The following is a 15,321-nucleotide window of genomic DNA, read 5'->3' as shown; positions in this document are numbered from 1 at the left end:
GCGATTTCTTTTAAGTCTCACTATATCAAAAGCATAAAACCACAAGAAAAAATTTAGTTGCCTTTCCCTTCTTTTTTCAATTTTTCTGTCTTTTTTAAAAGGGCCATACCCGGCCATACCACTAACAAAATATATCGCAGTCCATCTGTTCAGTTTATATTTTCTATTGCTTGCTGTTGTATATATTTCGGTCTGACTCTGACATGGATCTCTATGGATTGATGATAATAGCCCATATTTCCAAATGAGGATTGAAGTTGGAATATAGGTATAAATCCTGCACTCTCTGTATATATATAAATTGGGGTTGGGCGGGTTGGGCCCGCACTTAGTTTTGTTATTTTAAACGTCCGTATAACCCGAACTTTGAGGCATGAGGTTATTTTTATTGTATTCATACTCTTGGAATATTTCTTTGTCTATTAAAGTTGACCATCACTTTTATAGCATAATTCTCAAATTTCATACTGCTCCGGGTTTTTATGATAGACACTTGCAGTAGGCTACGCGCAGTTGTGATATTTATAGTTTTGCCAGTTGTTCTTCTTAGGTTTGAAAGCGGCGGTCTTCCTTTTTCTGATCCTTATATTGTGCTGTCCCCAAAATTCGAAAAAAACGAAACCCTAAGGTTACCATTCTGCAGGTTTTTTTTTGTGAACTAGATGGCCGATTTTTACAAGCGGAAAGCGAGCCATTAAAGTGTCTCCAAAGAAGAAGGAGATATACCTTGCGCTCTGTCATAAAAATGGATGGCTGGGGCGCGTAAACGACCGATACTGCTGACTGATTACAGACCAAACCGTCTTTTTCGTTTATGAGTCGGTGACGGCGACACCAGCAGGACAGAACCAAATATCAATATCCCCTCTAACAAGATACGACTCTAAGGATGGGCTGATAAACAATTGGGAGGGTTGGAATCCTCTTCAGTGTCCAACAGAGGTTAGGGAGCACGCCGACCAACCTCCTTTTTTTTGGTGGGTTCAAAGACGTTGGCCCTGTCTACGCAAAATGATTGGTCAGCTTGTAACTAAGGGTCGAATGGAATAGAACTTTCGTTCGAGATGAGGGCCTTTAAAAGGCAAGTATTCCGAAGGACACTTGTCTCAGTTCAACTCAGCTGTCCGCTCGCTTGGCTGTTTAACTTTGGCACCTGATCGATCGGTTTTTTCAGTTAGTCTTCCGAAAAAAAAAAAAAGATATTTGTTCTTTTTCCAGCTATATCCATTCTTGAAACTTAAGAATTTTCGATTTGAAAAAGAAAAAAGAAAAGAAAAGAAAAAGGAATGGAGCTACTCCCCAAACGTCCGTCGCCCCTTCTCAACATTCAGAACCCACCGATTGTTAATAAGTGTTCTCTCTCACCCGAAAAGTCACCTAATCGTGCTCCGTGCATCTCATCTCAACATTCGTCCATCAGTTTGCCAGCACCCGACTCCTCCTTGGAATCGTACTACAATCTTTCCGGATTTGGGCTATCCAACAGCATAGAGTTAGGAGAGCTTGTCGCCACTGGAAGTCCTTGTGTTCTCGTTTCGCCATTGCCAAAACACTGGCGCTCCAACAAAACTCTGCCAAACACCTTTCGCGTAGTGGTTTTGGGCGGTGCTGAGGACGGAACGTTAGTCACCGTCCGGGCTGGCAACGACGAAAATTGGAGCCCAGAATTGCGCAACTCGGTGGCCCAAGTGAAAAATAACGTGGCCAAGTTCAATGATCTTCGTTTCATTGGTCGATCTGGAAGAGGTCAGTAGAATTTCTTCGACTTATTTAGCATCAGCAGCGTTTCGAATAGGTAACAATTGATTTTTTTTTGTATAGGAAAGAGTTTTACATTGACCATCACCATCTGCACGTCACCACCTGTAGTTACAACTTATAACAAAGCGATCAAAATATCAGTGGACGGACCCCGAGAGCCGCGAAGCAAATCACGTGAGTTCGCCGTTGTGAAACATGATTAATCTTTGAAGGGAACGGATAAAGTACACGACCAGTTAAACCAACTGATTTTTGTGTTTATGCTCTTCAGGTCAACAATTCAGGGGCCTCATTTTGGGACCACACCATCATCCTTTTCTTTCATCAACCTTGCCAGTTGCTCAAGAATATCATTTTCTCGAAGGCCAAGATTCGTTGGCTTCAAGGTTATCTACTTCTTATCAAGGTAATTTTATTTTTTCTATTGGTTTAAACTTGTAAGTCGAATATTGCTGTGTGCTGTGTGCATCTCAATGCTAACCCCACACCATCTATCCATCGATCTAAGAACTCAGAGAATCTGACTATCTATTTCTAGTGGAGTTCCAACTGTCCTTTTTTTGGGTTTTTTTACACGAACTTATTCGAGAAGATTCAAATAAGTTTTATTTTTTATTTGAATGAATCCGTCCAATCCGAACGAAATGTTTTCCAAAATAATTCAGGTAAATTTTTTAAAGCTTTTGAATTGAATTTATTCGAATGGAAGCCATCTAGTCTTGCCAGATCGAATTGACCACGAGTAAACCGATACGTTTCGATTACTGAATCATTCAATTTTTTTTTCCGGTTTCTTCCTCCCATTTCCTCTTGCCCTTTTTGCCACACATCCATCGACTGTCTAAAGTGGTGGGTTTTTAGCCGGCGATGGGTAGCACATTTTACGGTTATTATAAAGAGGCTGTTCAATACGATAGGAGCTAAATGTTGTCCGGTAAACAGATTTCTATTGGAGCGCAACCCCAAGACCAAACAATTCTCAGACTAAAATTCCATGAGCACACACAGAACATTGGAGTGTGTGGAACAATATTCAGTAATAGAGAACTCTCCGCGTGCACATAGGATTTCCATATCTCTCCTCGTTTTCTTAAAGATGTACCGTAGTATGCTGGAGGCTTTATTATCTCCATAGTTCCTCGGCCTAAAACGCGTCTAAAACAGAAAATTAACCAAACGACTTCTTGAATTAAAAATGATATCATATTTTATAGTAGTGTAATTGCTTATACCAATAAGAATGAGCCATAAGTCAAAGGCGTGCGTATTTGAATCACACGTATTGAATAATTTATTTGTGCTACTATAAAAGAATTTCAAAGCAATTTAAAATTTAAATACATTTGAATTATTTAAGGTTACTCTTCAAATTACAACACGGGAATCAGTTTATGTAACAAGGAATCCGGAACATGGCCTTCTAATTGCATGTCTTCTCATCATCCGAAACTAGCTTTCAACCCCCCTTCGACCGGTACGTCAGCAGTTCAGGAATCCATTCATTACAACGGTTATCCTTCCTATATATCAGGTGAGTTAAAAAATCTCCGTGTTAAGCCAGTGTTTATCCTGTAATGCAAGGAAAATAGTTAACAATATTTAAAATTTATTCTAGCAGAAAAATTTGGAAAAACCGGAAAAACTGATAGTCGGATGCATTCAATCAGTTCCTTGGTCTCAATCACTGACACACCCATGATGGAACCTCTAGGCTCACTTGTGTTTTCTGATCGTCCACCAATCCATGTTCAGAAACTTTTGCCGAGTTCTGAAAATATTGTTACAAACTCCAACAACATTTTCCTTAGTATTAACACTGTTCCATTTCCTGACACCTTTCTCTACCCCCATTTTTCAAATAAAAATAGTACCTTTGATTCTGTTAACAGGTCTAGTAGCAGTAGTAGCGCTTCAAAATTAAATTTTCATATTGGTACATCTTCCAATTTAACGAAACCTATGTTAAGTACACAAAAAAACCATTCCGCTTCGGTTTGGCGTCCATATTGAGCACAATGTTCTTTTGACTTTTTTATAAATATAATTGGTGTATAATACGAACATGCATTTAAGATTTTCGAGAGTTACCTTACTTATGTTTAATGGGAGTTTTTTTCTTCATTAAAACATACTTTTGAAATTAAACTAATTATGTACTTATAGCTTACTTTTTTCTAAATCAGCTTCGTTCTATAAGTGTACAGTATCAAATGATCAAATAACGTGATCAAATAAATAGAACATTTACCGTCCCCTTTTTACTACATTACACCAGCATTATACATTACCTGCAGTACCCACACCTCCGTGTTTGAAAACACGGATTAAAAATCGTACGTTTTAACTTAAAACGTACGATTTTTTAAACAAGTAATCCACCACTGAACCACACCAAATTCATGGATTCGTTTTTTATTATTCCGCTCTGGGAGAGTGGGACCTAAAAATCTGAAAAAATTACAGGCCTATCCAGTTTTCTGCTCAGTATTGGCCTGTTTTTTCAGATTTTAAAAATTTCCTGTCGTTCTGGAGATATTTAAATATAAAGTCTGGGTTTTTTTAAACAAGCAATCCACCACTCAAGCGCACCAAATCCATGGACCTCCCTTTTTTTCCATTCTGCTATGGGACCTAAAAATTTGAAATAATTCAGGCATATTCAGTTTTCTACTCCGGATTCACCTGTTTTTGCAGAATTTAAATATTCCCTGATGTTCGGGAGATATTTAATGTTAAAGTTTGGGTTTTTTCAAATTTTAACAATTTTGTGGGGTCTTTGGTATCGCTTTATGGGTAAATGATAACCTTAAAAAAAAAAATTCTCTCAAAAGTTTGCTCGTCCATCCCTCAATACGAATCCAAAAGGAATTTACATTCTGGATTAGATTGGCCGAGTTATTCCCAATCTAGTAAAGTGTAATTTTGACAAGTTTCCCACCCAGCCTAGTCGCCATTTTTTATCCCTCTCCCTCGCGTTCCTGGCGGATGACAGCCGAAGCTACGCTTTCCTAGAGCCTTCACTTTAGACCGGGGGACATACTGTAGGCCCTTTCATATATTCTAGTGGCCGGCAATATGAAGCCCGAGGTGCAGAGAACTCGTATGCTTCGGCTGTAAAAATGCTGTTTAGTCTTTTCTTGTGTTTTTTGACAGATCTGCTGACAAGTGACAAGCTCAAACACACAAGAAAAGACTAAACAGCATCCCAGGCTTGGACTTTCTTTAATTTTAATGGGTAAACTAAGCTGAATTATACATTTCAAATTACTCTATAAAAAGCAGAATGTTCTAAACAACGATAATCCTGAACATTTCTAAGATTAGATAAGTAATTCTATGCTTAAATAATAAAAAACCCGCTTTCTACTATCCCCACAACGTTAAAAGGACCCGTTGGCGCACGATCCTAATTTAGCGGTTGTGCAACTCAGCATCCCGAACTTGTCTATAGTTATTGTTGGCAAGTTGCGGATCATTAAAGTCGTCATCGACTCACCATTCCACAGAAAAAAACAGTTTTGTGGAGCTTTTTAGGTGTAATCGAATAAATTGTTTAGCCACAATGGGGAAAATACAGCTGATCACTACATACTCCGAGTATCATCGTTTTCTATTTTCAGCTCCATTAAATTTTCAGGAACAGTAGTAACTGCCAAGAGGTTTGGAAGTTTTAAAATATACAAGTTTAGAGAACTAGAGGTCTGCTTTTAGAAGAAGCTAATCAGTATATATTAATTTTTCAAACACCAATTTTGCGATTAGGATTAACAGGTGAAAAGCACATCTTCAATCAGGCACTGTTGTAGCCACTGTGCTGTCCAGTCTAATCCAATATTTCGTCTTTGAAAAATAAAACATTTCCTTTTCCTTTACGTCGTCTTGTTTGAACTCCATCTCCTTGTAGTTTGGCACTGTTTAGGTTCAATACTTCGTTCGGTCAAGTAAAAAACCTTTTTTGTAGGTGTTGCTGAAATTTTAGAGGGATGTTATATTATCAGGTTTTTTCTACAAATTAAAAATAACCGTTATGTGTATGGACTGGGACACACGTCAAAAATTTTGCATTAGGCATTTCTATTCAGAAACCAAAGCATATATATATGTTCGGCACTAAGATGACTTCTTTTCTCACAAATAATATCGCCAGCAGCTGAAAACAACATCTTCGATGGAACGGAGGCAAGTATACAAAAAAAAATTGACCAAATCAATGAAAGGGCGGATACAACCAGATTTCTTTTCGGATAACCATTACTCTAATGGATCTGTCGACCATGGCAGATATGGCTTGTTTAAATAATTCCGGATATTAACCATAACGCAAGTGGTCGCATCAGCAGACTCACCAGTTCTCGTAGCATTAGCAGATTGAATCATCGTGTCATGTAATGCCCAGCATGTATTTTGAAGTGAGGAAGTCTCAACTTCAGCGTGCACGAGTGGTCCTTGCCTGTGGATGGCACGCCTAAACTCAGCCTCAACTCTCTTTTCCGCATTCTCGCCTCCGCCTCCAATACCCTCGGATATATATTTATCATTTTTCTTGAACCGAAGCGTAATAAAGATTGATAAGTATCATCTTTTAAATCAGTTATGCGTTATTACCTTGGATCAAGAAAAGTTGTAACCAAATGTACCGAGCTCGTGGTCAAGTGTAATCGATGGATGATATTGTCCGACAGATTGGTACTAATTTTAAACAAAATCGGACAACCTCCAATAAAGTTCTTCGGGTCTAGGTTGTGATGTAAATTTTATAGAAGGATTTACCTTGGAAATCGATGGGTAATATTGTAACTAAAGTCAGTTGTGACTTCGTCAAAAGGTTTCAACATTTCAGCCACTCCCTCAAAGATAACCCACTATCATTTGTGGTCAAAAAAGGTCGCTCCTGTCCATCGCCTTTAGAGCACCATCTACAGCCTCTTAAAAAATAAAGATACTTTTAATCGTGGCGTAGGTTGAATTCCAGCGTGTGCTGACGTCCTGTTGCAGTTTGCATCTCTCTTCGGTATATAAAGCAATTAGTTTCACGTTTACGGCGTTGCTCTAATGGAAGTAAGTAACTATGTCGCGGAACTTGGTCGAAATGGCACTGAAATCGAATTTTTTTAGAATTGCATCTTTCACTGCTTAGCTCAGTGTATGTGCAAAGCAGGGCACACAAATATCATAATATAAAAGTATTGAAATTACCATTTTTTATTACATTTGTTTTTATATTTGCAGCATTATCTGTTACCACTGCGGAAATTTTATTCGTTAAATTCCAATCCGCCACAATTTTTCTCAATTCCTTCGCTAAATTGATTGAAGTGTGTCTTTCGTCGATCTTAACGGTATTAAGAACACGGGGGACCCTCTTCATTTTTTGCGGATAAATAATGGACAGTTACTGTCATAAAACCCTCATTATTTATGGAAGTCCAACAGTCAGTGGTAAGAGAAACTTGTTTTATTCCGGAAAATTCCGCCATCAGTTTATGTTTTGCTTCCCTAAAATACATTTATATATTATAATGACTATCATAGATGATTTGATTTATCAGACTAGATTTTTGTACCGGTATAAGTTTGGCAAAATGGTGTGCGTCAACGTATTGCGACACGGTATTGTAAGTCAAGGATCGATATGGTGAATCAAATCGCGGAAATCGGGCTCATCGACCATTGATAACGGTTGCATGGACCACGCAATAAACAGTACCAGTGCCAAAAGGAATCCCTTCAATTTAAAACTCGAAATGGAATACGGCATTCTCGCCAAATCATAAGTTTTACCTAAATACATTTTCATGAGAGTGTATGTTCCGAAAATGTTAAAATTATTTGAGGCTATTACTTGTAGACGATGAAGATGAACTCGATGACGTCGATGCCGCCGAAGTTGAACCAGAACGTGATGTTTATGGAACCGGGTGAGCTTCGGCAACTTCCGTTTCCTCTTCTATTTCAGGGTCCATTCACGCACGGAAACTCGTGTTGTTGTTGCCAGTTCAACACTACTGGAAGAACCTTTCCCTTACTCTCCAACACAGCTGGTAGTTTCACCGATCGATCTCCCGCAGTCCATTAGCTTTTCAGTTGGCGTATCCTTCAACATTGTCATCTCCCCTTCGAATCATGAACAACTATCTGTTTGGAGTTCACGGTATGAAATCTCAGTTTCCATACGGGAAGATAGAGTTGAGCTCGGTGAACGTGCTTTAGTCCCTGCTGCATCTTTAGTCCCTGCTGCCTCTTCAGTCCTGAACGACTCATCAGATGATGAAGATGTCGATGAGGAAGAGCAGAATATGTGGCATGTAATAGATTCTGCGCTGCGAAAGTAAATTTTTTTCTTATCGATTCTGGAAGTGTAGCGTAATCCTATTTCATCTTATTATATTAGGGGTAGGAAGACACTATTCGATGGGTGTGGCCGGTCGTTATTCGGCATTAAACAGGAATACAAAAATGGCTCGATTTCTTGGTGGTGTACGTGCGATGATTGGGCTATTGGGCTATTGGAGATTGGGCTATCTTTTCTAAAGAGCGGTTAGGCAACTTTACTCCGCACCACTTGCCATCTCATTCCTCGCTCCATCTCTATTAGCTTTCATGTTTACGTCAATAAAATGTATGGCCACGTGTAAGCCATATTGTATAACCATTCGATTAGTGTGTGACTATGTCGCACGCTGGAGGCGATTAAATGGAGATTGGGCTTTTTCTGTACCGATCCGGTAAAGACTGGTGCCGAGCGACGGCTCTACAAAAAGGAACCGAATTTATATTCGGGAGGCACTGCCACACATGCAAGGCAAAATTAGATAAGTTAGATAGCAAATCAACTACGAAGTGAAGAAAGCTGTCGCCGTCAATGTTTTCGCCTCAACTCATCAAATCGTAGAACCAATATTTCTGGAACACTTTGAACGCGATCCCGAAAGGAATCTCCCTGCTCTGGTAAATGTGAACAAAGCTGCTCAAAGGACAAAAGCATAGTCGTTTCCAAAAAAACCATTAAATATGGAGTTTGACTTGGATAAAAGTTTTTTATTTGTTTTTAAAAAATATGAATATTAATAATAATAATAATATATTACATTTCTATGAGGCACACTTTTACATAAGAACAGATGATCAAAGGCGCCTTTTGGCTCACGACTGAAGCAGGGAAATCATTATTTATACGCAATACGGAAAAAAGTGAGTTTTAAGTGCAGTACGGAAGCGAGGAAGAGAAGAGGCTGACCGAACAGACACAGGGAGTTTGTTCCAAACAGTGGGTGTATAATTAGAAAATGCTCTATTGCCGTAAGATTTCACCTGAACCGAAGGCGGAACAAGATCATAAAGAGCAGAGGGGGCAACGGAGGACCTCAGAACACGACCACCTCGACCGTCGACTACACGGCGAGATATTAGGCTGGACAAGTAGGAGGGAGCACAACGATTGAGGCAGCGGTACGTCAGCACCGCGATCTTGAATTCAACCCGATAAGGGACTGGCAGCCAGTGAAGCTCCCGCAGATGAGGGATGAGGGGCATTGATTTAATGTTCTTAATGGATTAGCTTTTTACCTCCCATTTACGCCGGAAGAGTTTTTTTCGATTGAATGTCGCGGGACTGAACGTCCACGACTCTTTATTGGAACAGTGCGATGTGGACCAAGAAATGTTGAAAATGTTGAATATGGGACGTTCTACCTCCTACGCGTTCTCGTGTGACGTAGTTAAAAAATGAGAAACCTACCGAGACGAAAGTAACTATTCTTAAATTAAACCAATTACAAAAGTCTAAACTTATCTTATTTATCTAACTGAGATACATTTGGTTGATGGAATGAAAATTTCGGACTAACTGATGTAGATTAGAACAAGACTTATCGGAAAAGGCTGTTGGATGATGATCTTTCACAAGAGCTTAAACTGAGAATAGTTTTTGCAACGTGGACGTTGTGTTGTTTCTTTGTTGTCTTTCCCCTTCAGTAGTGACGTATCGGGCGAACGATCAGAGTGCCCCATTGGCAGGTGCTCCGGCAGCAAACAGCTTTTGCCAAGGAAAGAATGTGTGCTGGACGAGTGTTTATTTGTTGATGTGTGATCAAACTAGTTTATTCCTTCTGCTATCTTTTCCCTGCAATTTTTCCTAAATTGAAAGGCGAAATTTTTTGAAAAAATGTTTGAAATGGTCGTACAAAAGTTGCACACTTTTTTAATAATTGAAAAAAAAAAAAAATGTAAAAAGGGAACGAACAAACGACGTTGCGACCGAAAGCGGTGAATCGGCCGACCAATCGGCCCATTCCGGCTCGCGGTTCCACCACGGTGGCCGTCGACAAGGGACCGGCATTTACTTTGCCTATCCAGATCCGTCCTCCGCTAGAGGGACCGTACGCATTTTCTCGTATTCCAACTCCAGCGGATGACAATCCTAAAATCTATTTACTACGCGATCCTCCCCCGACTTGTATTTTTTCATCCGTCGACACCGGGTACATATTATACCAATGCATCGAATTTCACATCGTGTTCGTGTTGAACATGAACCGGAATTAATCCATCTCTTTTAATCGGCATCATTTCGCCTCTCTTTTTATTCATCATTTTTTTAAATTTTAAGCCACTAAAAATCAAATGTTGTGTGCGTGGATTAATTTTGTCGCTAATCCACTGATCAACAATTTCTGTAGCCTAACTCCATTTGCAAACTAGAGTTTAATAATTATTGTGTCGCGTGCGGACGTTTATCGTTGTCAGCTTCTTCCCTTTTCTGTCCATCTTTCCATCGGCTTAAATATTTTTATTTTTAAAAAAGACGTAGGGTCTCGCAGAAGGATTGCGAACCCTGATAGTTATGTCATCAAGATAACTGAGACAACATCAATTGACGGACTTGTTAAAGCAAAACTTCAGATTCAAATTGTTGTCAAGAAATCATCATTATCGTTTTTAACTGTAAATTAAAGCTTTTTAAAAAATTGTACTTGAAATCATATACAATGAGTTTCTCTTTACGATCCAAAAAAGTCCCAAGCTTTCAAAGTCGTCCAATCCCATCGTTTCCAGAAGTACAATGGATATTGCATCACAAATGAGCTTCAGAAAATTTAGGTCTGCTCCTTGGCAGTGTACATGATTTGTAAACTTTTTCAAATGCCTGTCCACATTTCACTAAAAATTATTACCTTATGTGTGCACATGATTTGTAAACTGTAAACATGATATTGAAGGCAGAAAAGCTTGAAAGAGAAGCTTTGGCTCTCTTAACCCCGGAAAAAAGGACCAAGTTTGACGAGGACGAGGCGGTGAAGTTAAGTTTGCGAAGAAGAGATTGCACGAGCGGAAAGGGAAGTGCAAAACGGGAAAAAAGTAGATTAAAAGCATTGAAGGTACAATTTTCAAATTTATTATATATATTGTTAACATATTTCAAGTAACTCCATTTTTAATATATTTAGGATGCATTCCCCATCAACAGAGAGGTCATTAAAGGTCTTAAGGCGCTGAAAGTCCTTAATGAGGGAAAAGAACAAGGAGAGCGAGATGTCGCCAGCTCTCTTATACGACGCATCTATTCTCCTCTATACGTGCAACTCCACAAAAAACTTCAAAGGCACCAAAACGTCAAGAATGTGGGGATCAGTTCATTCCGTTGCCGGAGCAAGAACTTAAGCAAATTCGAGGTACAGTAGTTTAACTAGTATATATAGACTATTTGACGCATTTGTGTTATTTATAAATGCGATGGAGATAGTGTACCCCGGTTCGTATGGAGGAAGAACTAACGATCGCCACAAAAGCATCGAAAACTACCTCACGCAGAAGTTCAACCACTGTGCAGAAACAAACAAAAAATGGTTGAGAAAATACAAGGCACTGAAATATAAGTTGACTGAGGACGAGGACGCGAGCTTATGGAGTTATCCCGAGGACGAGGCCGACTCATCCGACGGGATAAAGAGGCGCAGAATGCTTTACGAGTAGAGGTTCGCGCGGCCAAAAAGAAGAAGCGATTACAAATCAGCCAACAATTTTCTTAAAAACACCTTTAAGTCTTTGTACAATCCCTATGAGCCCTTTCCAACTCACCGAAGAAAACTTTGGGAAGTACTGAAAATCCTGTTCGGCTAATCCTAGTAGGTAACAGCATCCGCAGTTTTCATCCGCTAACCCACTACCACATAATGGACGTCAATTCGGTTCTGAAACAGAACCGAGAAGTGATCCTTTCTGGAAAAGGAGAACTCGAGAGCGTTTCCATCGCCAGCAGCTTTTGGAAGGGAACTTTGGCAAGCGGCGCGTTCTATACGATGCAAAGACGAACACAAGGATTGACTATCCAGTTGTAACATCGGAAGAACAAAAGAAAACTCCTTCAAATTCAGCTGTCGGAGGACGCGGAAGTAGTGAAGTTTCATCCCAAAGAGGAAAAAAAGGCTCCACTCTCGCGTAAGCTTTTCAATACCAAAGAATTCTTCCCTTGTACTTCCCCTCAAGGGCATGCAGAAAGTCCAAAATTGATGGAGGGTTAGAAGGAAACCAAGCGGAGAAGAATGCCTGTGAGTGGTTCCATAAGTTAATTGAGAAAAATGTAAATGACGAATTTGTGCCATTGGATAGTGTGATGAAGTGAAGTACGCTAAAACTAAGCGGTATACAATCTCTATTAGAAACGGAAAGAGGTGCGACGTGACCGTCACTTTAAGAGGGGCAAATGTGGACTGAGGAACATCCATGTTGGGGGATGGGTGCCGTGTTGCCAGATGTGGCGTCATCACAGATAGGGGCCGTCCATAAACAACGTCACTTGCCTAGGGCGGGAGGGGGTAAAGGGAATTGTGACGAAGTGTAACGAAAGGGGGTAGGGGGTTTTTAACCGTAGCATCATTGTAACCATCATTGGCCCTTGGCAACAGTTTTTCTTTTCTTTCCTATTACCCTCCATTTTAATTTTGATTATTTACATTTTTCTCTGCTGCCACCTCTTAGTAACATTTTCAATTATAAGTTGGATTTTACTAGCGAGTTGCAAGTTTTGGGGAAGAACCCAAACTTTTGATGAATAAAACAGTTTGTTTGAAACAAAGTTAATTCATGTTGTAACTGAAATAATTCTCGTGGCGTAAAGAAAATTTTTGTTTTCCCGTTTCAAACTTCATCGCAGATGCTTTCAAATGAAACAACGTTTGACAATCGATGGGTAACATATCTAATCATAGAATATTTCAAATTGAAAATTAGAAATAAAACTACATTTATGAAAACAAACTTTCGTGTTCCATTCCGGAAAACCTAAGTAAATCAAATTAAAAATCGTTACCTCCCACTTTTTCAAAAAATCTGACATTTCCTTAAACACGAGGAAGGAACATCACAAATAAGTTGTAATTCTCTGACAAAGCAACCAATTGAAGTGAAATTAGTAGAATCCAATTACTGCATTTGTTGATTTAGCCGATAAATCTTCAAGTACTTTTCACGAGGCAATTTTCATCTTTCAACGAATTTTCTTCAATTACCATCTCATTTAAATAAGACAGCACACTTATTTTAATAACTATATAAAAATGAGAAAATGCATGCATGCATGTCTTATCCACAGCCTAATAAAGTAATAAACAACAAAATTTATGTTCTTACATCAGTTATGTTTACGTCGGAATATGGTTAAGGGATACTGAGAAAACTAGCCTATATCTTTTTTTACTGCTATTGAGCATGAGATTATTCAACACTGTAAAGCGCAACGATTATTCAACACTGTATTTGTTTTTGTTTTTCCCTGACATTAATGACAACAAATAAAACGAAATAAAGGCATGCAAGAAGACCGCAAATACAAAAACTGTTTTGTGTAATTTAAAACTGTAAGTCAAATTGATTTTTGATAACATTTTTGTGCTTTCCAACTTTTGAAGATGCAATGCCGTTGGGACAATAAGAAAAACAAATAAACAATAAGAAACGAGAGTAAATGAAAATGAAATATGTTTCCAACTTAACAAATATGAGTGATCACCTAAGATTGATCAACCAAAATTATCTCATATTACTTGTCAACAGTTGTTTTTTAAACTGATTAAAGGAAAGGCTGATTTGGAAAGTGGGAAATAATTTAACACTGGAAGAAATACACTTAGGGGAGACTGGACCCATCTTGGACACTGCATCACGTTAGACAGGGTCAGTAAAAATAGTAAAAATGATTTTAAAAATCCAATTTTTCTATAGTTTTTTTTATTGTAGTGTAAGAATTAACTGCTATAAGTTTTATTAAAATCTCATGGTTATTGCCTGGGATATTTAAGAAATAAATAAAAAAACAATTCGCAAATTTTTTCCCCACTAACGGTGGCATTGTGCGAAGAAATTGAATGTCCCCACTGCAATAAGGTAATCCTGAAATTCCCGTCAACGATAAAGACAGAAATGAAATTATCAATTGGGTAATGTTGTGAAAGCAATAGGCAACTTGTATTCAAATCGAGCACAAAGGAGAAGTTGACCGAAGCGATTGTTAAGGCATTTTCTCGAATGGGACTTGCTCGGGCTGGACTACCATCACATGCTTATATTTACAACAGTGCGCTACAAGTTATTTAGATGAAGATTATGTTCTTAAATCCAAAGACGCGGCATGTAATTCAATATTGTTCTTTTATTTTGCTGTGTGTTCAATTCAAAACTCTTAAACAGGTTGCATGGTTGAGGAATTGTAGCGTTTTCGCTGAAAACAAACAAAAAATTATTTATTTCATGAACAGTACTTATTATGAACTGTGAAAGTTCGAAGAAAACAACGCACTTAAGACGCCGACAGCCATTCTTCTTTAATATACCAGATTAAAGGATTTCTATCATGGAGCTTTGGTAAGAATTTTTGAATGAATTTCTTAAAATACCGTAACTGAACTTTTCTAATAGCTCCCCAACAATGATTTTAAACACCAATAAACGATTCCCTTGGTGTCAATTTTGACGGAGAAATCATTCAAAACAGTTTTAACGGCTTTCACTATGAGAATTTAGACATTCCAGAAACACCGGACGGTAAAATAAAGTTAAAAATGTAAAACTATCACTTGGACACCGCCACTTATTTCTTTTTTGTAAAGCTTTCCTGAAATCTTTGATGTTGTGTGCTAAGCTCATTCCTCATATTCGTATTGCGAAAACACAATTGACCTCGACGTTCCAGGAACTAGTTCTTTTTAAGTTATTTCCTTTTATACAAATTACAACTGTAGTAATTTATTTAATCATTCTTTGAATTTTTCCTTGTAGGAAAATACAGATATGGAGAAGCTTGTAGAAGAGAAACCAAAACATTTTAGTCACCAATTTCTTTTTTGTTTGGGTAGTTTGGAAAACCCAAAGCAGTATTTCCTCAACGTAGACTTTGAGCTAATTGGCTGCGAAACTGCAACGCGTTTTATGTTCTTTTTTCATCTTTTCTTGCTTATAATACTGATTATTCTAAATCTATGCTATCGGAAATCTATTTTCTAAATATGCAGTTTTTAAAATAGTTTAGCAGTGTGGTGCCAACGTCGTTGTTTTCATTAGTTCCTT

At 38.4% G+C, this 15,321-nt stretch overlaps 1 protein-coding gene and 1 long non-coding RNA gene across 3 annotated transcripts; one reads left to right on the top strand and one right to left on the bottom strand.

Annotated features, from left to right (window-relative positions):
• Positions 1–1,018: 1,018 nt before the first annotated feature.
• LOC124202512 lies at positions 1,019–3,835 on the top strand. 2 transcript variants are annotated; one of them, XM_046598839.1, is made up of 5 exons: positions 1,019–1,746; positions 1,822–1,935; positions 2,033–2,167; positions 3,119–3,292; positions 3,380–3,835. In XM_046598839.1, exons 1-5 carry the CDS (start codon positions 1,287–1,289, stop codon positions 3,769–3,771), a joined length of 1,275 nt encoding a protein of 424 aa, XP_046454795.1. In that variant the 5' UTR covers positions 1,019–1,286; the 3' UTR covers positions 3,772–3,835. The 2 variants fall into 2 exon arrangements, with proteins under 2 accessions (XP_046454795.1, XP_046454794.1); XM_046598838.1 differs by having other exon boundaries at positions 3,377–3,835.
• Positions 2,554–3,535, bottom strand: LOC124202513. The gene is made up of 3 exons (XR_006878199.1): positions 3,396–3,535; positions 2,994–3,330; positions 2,554–2,916 (listed from the first exon to the last, which is right to left on the bottom strand). It is a non-coding gene; the product is annotated as an uncharacterized LOC124202513 (long non-coding RNA).
• Positions 3,836–15,321: the final 11,486 nt, after the last annotated feature.

This window comes from Daphnia pulex, chromosome 9 (assembly GCF_021134715.1).
Source record: "Daphnia pulex isolate KAP4 chromosome 9, ASM2113471v1".
Lineage (NCBI taxonomy): Eukaryota > Metazoa > Arthropoda > Branchiopoda > Diplostraca > Daphniidae > Daphnia > Daphnia pulex.
This window is presented reverse-complemented; position numbering and strand designations above follow the sequence as displayed.